Source organism: Cariama cristata, unplaced genomic scaffold (genome assembly GCF_000690535.1).
Source record: "Cariama cristata isolate BGI_N322 unplaced genomic scaffold, ASM69053v1 scaffold984, whole genome shotgun sequence".
Taxonomy (NCBI): domain Eukaryota; kingdom Metazoa; phylum Chordata; class Aves; order Cariamiformes; family Cariamidae; genus Cariama; species Cariama cristata.
This window is the reverse complement of record NW_009613253.1, coordinates 1-7,934: the sequence shown is the minus strand read 5'-3', so window position 1 is coordinate 7,934 and position 7,934 is coordinate 1. Positions and strand designations below refer to the sequence as shown.

Below are 7,934 nucleotides of genomic sequence, written 5' to 3'. Positions count from 1 at the left end.
CGGCACACCTGTGCCTTGGCCACCCGGCCGGGGGTGGGGTTGAAGGCAGCCCCGGGGGCCTAGCTCTGCCATGGCCCTACTCTCCTGCCAGGACAGGGTGGGCAGAGCATGGTCTGCTTACAGCTCTGCGCCCCAGAACCACCCCACAGCAATGCTGGCGCCTCTGGAGCTTCAACACAACAAAGCCTGCCAGCACCAGCAGAAAGCTGGTGCTCGGCAACACCACAGCCTCTTTTCTCTTTCAATTTTTCAATTTGCTCTGAACCAGAATCACCCCCTTGTAGACCCAGTGCACCCTTGTCCAGATCAGCATATCTGTGTGTTGTTGCAAGTGCCTTTACCAGAAGGACAGTTGTGAGGGGCATCATGCAGGCTAGAGGAAGAGATGGCAGCAGGGAGAAAACCAACCACTCTTGGGAACATTCCTCTTCTCCACATGGCTGTATTTAGCTATGCAGAGGAAGTATGCCACTTGGCTCTGCTGGGAAAGCCTGGGTTCCCTCAGCCACCATCACCAAGAGCTCGGATGTTGCTCTCTCAGGAGCACTGGGATACTGTGGAAAGCATATGACGTTAGCTGGCCTTGTTCACAAAAAGCACTAAAACAGGTCAGCAGATAAACCACAGCATCTGTGACAATGGTACCCCACCAGAGCAACCATCCTCCATGCCACAGGGCTTTATGGGGATCAAGAGTGAGGAGTCAAGACATTTGTGATCATAAAGCAGTTGTGTAATTAGATACCTGTGCAGCCAAAGTGTCTGGAAGAAAAGGGGCATCCTTTTTTCTTGTCCTAAAGCAATGTACTTGCTGCCACCAGAGATGGGGCAGCAGCCCCAGCAGTGCCCGCACCAGTCAGGCACTGTAGCTCCCAGCAAAGAGGCCAGGACTGAACTCTGCTGACATAGTCCTGCATCAGCAGAGTGCAAGCACACTTGGCTCTAGAAGATTTGCACAGAACAAAGGTGAATAAACACACACTAAAGGAAATACCACAATAAATACATTTATTTACATGGCTTCCCCCTCTCTCCTTGCCACAAAGGGCTGAGAAGGCAGACAGACATGTAGAACCGGGGGAAAAAGCCAGTACACCCCAACAGTATAAAGACAGCGCCCATCTCTCTCAAGGAAGAGCCCAGTCCTCAGCTCTCTCACTTCCCCCACTTTCAGATTTATGGACCTGCAGGTTAACTCCCAATAGCCCTTCACTGTCCCAGTTACAACCAAGGAGTTCCCATGGCCCATGCAGATCAACAAGGTTCCCAGTTATCCATCCCTTACTTGGCAGGGGGGTTCTCTCCAGCAGAGGAGCAGGGGATGGCAGAATCACCCTCTGGCGAATGCCCCTTGCTTTTCCCAAATTCAATCACCAGTGGCTTCCCCTGCAGATTGTAGCCATTAACCAACAACATGGCGTCCTGGGCTGACTGAACATCTGCAACAAGAGACCAAAATGGGCGTAGGTTACACAGCAAGCTCTGGCACAGACACATGTGATGTTCACACAGATGTTCCTGGCTCATGGACCCTCAGCCTGCACCATGATACAGTGCGGCACTGGGATCCTCCGGCCAGAGTGGCATGCTGAATATAAATACGCCACTGCAGCCCTTCTGTTTTGATGAATCCTCTTCCAATCCAGTGAAGACGACTATGACACAATAGGAAGAAAAGGGAGTGAACTCCCCTCCTTCTCCTTGGAGAGCAGGCTTGGTGCCAGCCCAGTGCCCTGCAGGAAGATGTGGTACCTTTGTGGATCAGGGAAGAACTGAGAGGCACAAGGCAGCAACTCACCAGGGAACGTGATGAAAGCCTGACCCCTCATCCGGCCACTCAGGAGGCGGAACTGGATCGGTGAGCTGTCTTCCTTCTGGAACCGAGCAAACAAAGACACTAGGTCCTTCATCGTCACTCGAGGGCCCAGGTTCTTCAAATACAGCACCTGTTCCACAGACACAGAGGGTCAGCCAGCCTGTGCTATGCAAACAGACATCTTTCAACCTGGTCCCAAGTCTGCATACCTCAAAGATATGAATTAGTTCAGCCCCTCTGCTGTCCCAGAGACCTTCCACTCACATGCTAACAGTGGAGTTTGGAAGACAGGTGGATGTATGGTGAAAGGCAGCTCTGGACTCAAGGCATGATGCCAAGTGCTGATAGCTCCAGTTATTTATAAAATGCAACAAGCTCCAGCTGCCAGTTAAGCACAGTTTGAATAAAGTCACAGCTGGTCTCAGGCCAAAACAGGGAGAAGGCATCTTGACCAGTGACCTGCCAGAGTCAGGAAGGGCTAGGGTCTGAAGTACAGCTCTTTGCCAGGCTGGGCGACTTCCCACTAGAGCCAAAAGTCCTCTTCGCTCCCAGAGTGCAGGCTGCTCTCCTTTGGCTCGGAGGATCAACCAAGCACCCTACAGGCAACAGCAAAGAGGAGCCTTTGCCTGCTGAAGCAGCCTCAGGGCATGGTAGCACAGAAGAAGAATAAATCCTGGTTCATCTCAACGTACCTTGTTGGGCTCCCCAGGATGGTAAGACGAGAACCTGGGTATATTCCGGACTTCTTCCTCTGAGAGACGGTTCTTGCAGATCTCCTCCTCCGGGACAAATTCTACAGGCTCTTTGATAATCACAAGCCTTGGAGGAGACTGGTGGGGCCTTGTTGCAGGAAGGCTGGGACTTCTTGCCTGTTCTGCCTGCTCTTCCTGGTCTGGAAGTGATGACTCCTCAGCCACAGGCCCCTTCTGGGCCAGAGAAGAGCACAAGCATGGGTCACTCTTGCTAGGCTGGACTTCTTCAGGCCTCGTCTTGCTCAGTAGCTCTTGGTAAACACTCTCCAGATGAACCATGGGGTCCTTTTCATCTGTTACCCTCTTCTGCGTGTCATCTAATCCACAACGGAGAAACATGGTAATCTGAATACCACCAAGATCCTGAAAAACGCACAGACTGCAGGAAGAGACACAGACAGGAGAAACTCCATTCCAATCCAGCCTCCATGCATCTGCCAACACACCCACCTCCTCCTGCATCATGGCCAGGATGTGCCACGTTGCCTTCCTACACTGCTAAGTGGAATATAAAATTTTTGCTTCCAAGGACAACATCAGATTAAGCTCTCGAGTTTAAAGAAGGTCCATGGCATGGACTGACCAATATCTCCTTTATTTAATGGAAATGAGGACAGAAGTGAAAGGGGCATCTCCCAGCCTACGAGCCTCAACCCTGCTGCTTCTTGGTTTTGCTAAAATGTCACGACACTGACACCAGAGCAGGGGCCAGAGAATGCTGGATCAGCTGGACATTATAGCTTGAACAGTGTCAACACTGATCAAAGCGGTGTTTTAGGAGCTAGGAGTTAGTTTAGAAGTTCTTCCTCCTCTATTTAATACTGTCTTACATACAAAAATCAGTCTGGGCTGGAGCTTCATGCCATGTTCTCCAGCTAAAGTAGACTGGAGCAGTTTTTGCCATCTCTGGACCTCACTTGACTCTCCATCCAGTAAAGTCACATTAAGACAACAGGCTCGGGGACAACACTGCTGGGGCAAGAACTGCTGTCATCCCATGGACACGGTACTAGGAATCAGCAATTGGGCTCCAACTTTGGCTACTGGGAGGAGCCTTTAACAACTCACTCCTACTCTTTCCTGCTCTGTGCCTTTGCCTCTCTCCCATTCTTGTTAGACTGCAGTTAAATCAGAGAAGGGATGATCTCCAGCCCCACATAGGCCCCTTGTGTCACTCCGTGCAGCTCAGTGGGGACCTCTGAGCTCTACCACAGCATAATCCCAGCTGCTCTTCCACATATCAAGCTGGGTTCTGCACTACATGCAGCACATCAACAAGATCCATGCTCTCCAGAGATGGACTTTACAAGCCTCTATATTAAACCTTTCAGAGAGCCCACTCTCTCTCTGCTCATGTAAGAGGAAAATATCTCCTCCCACACAGTGCCAAAATAGAACCATGTCTTCAGGGACAGAAGGCCAGACAGAAATGTGTTGGACTCCCACACACCCCAGCTCTCCGTGCTGGAGAAAAGGCAGGAACAGTCTTAAGCCCACAAACCTTCATGGTAGAGTGCCCGGAGGAAGGAGTGTCGGTCTGTTCCCTGAAAGAGGGCATTTTCAATCTCCATCTCCCGCCGGCTCAGCTGCTTGCTGCCTGCAAACCTCTGGGGTAGAGCGAGTATGCGCTGACGCTCTTCCATCTTCTCCTGGATGGCATGGAGTCGGTCCTGTGTGGCCTCCGGGGCTGCTCCCAGCCCAGAGCCCTGGAAGACAGGCACAGATAGTGCACATGCCTCATTTTCAGAGATTCAGCTAGCAAACTTCACATCCTCCAGCCCTCGAGTGGGTGCAACTAGGAACCATCACCCAAAGAGCAGGTCACCAAGACGTCCTGTTACTGCAAGGGTAGGATAGAAATACGATGACTCAGCAAGCCTCAGTTCTTGAGAGAAGTGGACAAACAGCCCCTTACTCCCGACCTTTCTGTGCTGCTTTCCTTTCCCTGGCTTCACTGTCTGATGGTGCCTGTGTCCGCCTGTCCCAGCAGTTCCTGCCTCTGCAAGCTATAGCCATTTTCTAAGGCCATCTACAGTAACTGCACAAACCCCCTTTGGCATTTCTTTTGCCACACCTATAGCATTCCTGAGCTCAAGTTTCCACCAAGCTTTTGGTCTATGACCCTGGCATCACTAAGAACCTTATTTGCTGAAAAGTGGACCCCAAGCTGCTGTTTGGCACCCAACGGTAGGTTTATACTGAGGACTAAACCCCTGACCAGCTTCACAAGAGCCAGCTCCCAGAAACCACCCACGTACTGCAGCACAGACCTCATAGCTAACCTGGCTATGAGTGAGCATTCCAGTATAAATAAAATCTCACTGCACAGGGCCAGGGCAGTGATTCACCAGACTCATGCTGCCAAAGCACAGAGATATACCCCAGCTTCTGGAGGGGCATTTCTGTTCCCCCATCCACCTCTATCAGAATCCAGAGAACACACTTTTATGGGGCTGTAGGTGGATTTTCTTTTCTCAAATTCAGTTCAAGAATTACTGTGGCAGATCCTTCTGCCTCAGGCAAGAAACCAGGCTTTCTCCCTGCACTGAACACAACCTAACAAAGACCTTCCCATGGGTACCTCTCCCTTTCCGCCTGACTGCATGGACCCACATCTGCATGGTTTCCACTCACCATTTCACAGCTTCCCTGGGGCACAAAAGGCTGTTTATATGGAAAAGCAATTCCAGGAAATAATTTGTAGTACTTTGTTTTCAAAAAAGCTGCAACATAGCAGCTGAAAATAACAGAAGCCTGCACTCAGTACTTTGCTGAGAGCTCCACGGGCAATGTGAAGTCCTCTGTGTCTCAGCTGATTCCTCCTTGGATGGAATCTTTCACTCTGGGCCTCCACATAGAAAGCTGCACATCACTACCTGACTCAGGCTTTCTCTCTAAATATTCTTCTGCTCTCATGAGCTGTAGAAGATGTACCCTAATGTCACTGGTTCTTTCTGTCAGAGTAGTGTTTTCCATTCTAATCTTTATTTCTAAACATCTTAGAACTGATTTCATACCAAATACAACAGCTGGTACTGTTGACATTAATTTTCATTCTTAATTTAACACCACTCCTCTCTAAACCAAGATTTAACACAGGCCACACCAGGGCTGGGTTTAGATTTAAACACCAAAGCAAGTAATGACTTCAGCTGAAGAGAGGCAAACCCATGATTACTGCAGCCAGCTTCCTCCTGCACTGAGCTATTGCTCAGGAAGAGGAGGAGAGACAGAGGGAAGCCAAGGGTCAGTCCAAGTTGTGTTTTGCACCTTCTGGTTTACCAAATTAAGAGCAGGACGCTCCAGTGCACCTGACACAGGACAACCCTGAAAGCCCCTCGTCTCTGGAATGTGAAAGAAAAGGGTGAAAGTAGGGGAAGGGGAGAAACCTCTTTGGCACTGCTCTGCTGCAAATGGCACCCAAAGAGGAGCATGTCATTGCAATCACACGCTTCGTCTAACAGCTCTGCACTGCTATTTTTACATGGCTGTTTCAAGTCCCTTGAAGCATCTGCAAGCCCCTGAGGAGAATGTACAAAACCCTCCCTACAGACAGCTATCCCAAGCCAGCCATGGGATCCAGAGATGTGTCAGAATAGAGAAAGGAGGCAGCTGAGGCACTTTGAAATGCTTCCTCCTTTTTTTCCTCCAGCCTTTAAATCCTTCTTACACAGCTATAAACAGGTGAAATGATTTGCTTGAGACCATCAAGGCACAGGCAGAAATATAGTCAGGTCCTGCTGCATTCCAAAGGACTAACTCTTCTCTTCACCATAGCTTTTAGCACAAATCATTCCACCAAAGAAAACAGGCCAGAAGAAATATGGAATCATGCTGGCCTAAAGGCAAGAGATACGTGCAGCAACCATTCTTTACCAGACGGCTACAAAGGACTTAAATTTTCTACCAGCGTGCCACAGGCCATGGGGTTAGAGGAACTTGACCAAGTTCACATCAGAGCAGAGCATGCCTACCTTCCCTGTTGAAGCCTGGTTCTTCCAGAGCAGGATCTCCGAGTCAGAGAGCCCCAGTTCCCGGAGAGAGGCAGTTTCTTTGTTGCTCTCCTGCAGGGCCTGGAACTGCGATAAGGTCAAAGCCCCCGCAGCCTCTTCCCCAAAAGGCTTATAAAAAGCTGCAGGGGCAAAGCATCTCCGCTTTGACTTGCACCTGTAACCGAAACCAACAGAACAGCAGAAACAACTCAGTACTGAGAAACTGGGGGAATAGGAAGGGGCGCAACCATGCTTGGTCCTGCTGCACCTAGGCAGAGATGCTGTGTTTCCAAAACAGAATTTGAGCCATGCTCTCCTGACCCTTTTCCAAGTCTATGAGATCCTGCAGGGCAGGAAGCTGCCCCAACATGGCCAGAAGGCACCTTGTGACACTGTAACACCAAACACCCCACAGGTGCAAACCCAGACCAGCCTGGTGGGGACAAGCTCTCCAGTCCAGAAACTCACCCCTGCATCTGGCCCAGGCAAATCATTATTTTCACCTAATGGATAGAAGTAAGTTACCACCAGCATTTGCCCCAGGAGACAAGGAGTGCTTATCTCCTGCTGGGGTGCATGGGCAGGAGATCCAGCAAAGGAGGAAGGGTTTGCACAGCTGTTTTGGCAGACAACAGTCTGCACCAAACACCTCCCTAGGGAGGAGGCCCCAGCGAGGTGACACTGCTGCTGCCCCTAACATGGTCAGACTCTGCTCAGTGGCCCCCCTGCAGTCCCCCAAGGGGCAAGATCAGGACTTACTGCTCAATAGAGGCAGTGGTATTGAGCTGGTGGTGAAGGAGACTCTTAAGCTGCCTCTCTCCCTCTGTCTCCAAGTCTTCCAGGAGGGGCTCATCACTGGACAGGCTGCTGTTGACCCTGGGGCACACAAACATAGCACAGAGGTGGTCAGTAAGGCAACAGGGAAAACACTGCTCAAAACACACCACAGCTACAGCCTCTTTACCTCCTTTACTGTTTTTACAGGATTTAAAACACAACAAGGAGGCAAAACTACTTGACCAAAGCTTCCAGTAATGACAACTAGAAAAGCCAACAGGTTTCGTACTACTTCAAGAACATTAAAACCAGCCCAGGGAGCTTTCTTTTTTTTAAAAAAAAAGAAGAATCACATGCAATTGTATTTCTATTGCAGGAAAGTTGTTTTGTATCAGTATTTAAACAGGCATTGCTAGTTTCAAATGAGTCAAGAAAGAAAGAAAGCAGTGAATTTGAGCAGCACCCTACGGAAGGGTCCCTTTTCTCTTCCTGGGGTCACCTGTTTCCACACAGACAGACACTGCACCCATCGTCACCTCACAAACAGCACGCATCTTCGCATGGCAGCGGGGCCGTGCTGACTCCTCTTACGGAGAC

The 7,934-nt window shown here is 50.1% G+C and overlaps 1 protein-coding gene across 1 annotated transcript; it reads right to left on the bottom strand.

The window, feature by feature from the left end:
* Positions 1-1,281: 1,281 nt before the first annotated feature.
* On the bottom strand, positions 1,282-7,453 carry RBM41 (RNA binding motif protein 41). The gene is made up of 6 exons (XM_009698924.1): positions 7,320-7,453; positions 6,543-6,735; positions 4,070-4,274; positions 2,509-2,885; positions 1,799-1,946; positions 1,282-1,439 (listed from the first exon to the last, which is right to left on the bottom strand). The coding sequence occupies exons 1-6, from the start codon at positions 7,451-7,453 to the stop codon at positions 1,282-1,284; spliced, it is 1,215 nt and encodes a 404-aa protein (XP_009697226.1).
* Positions 7,454-7,934: the final 481 nt, after the last annotated feature.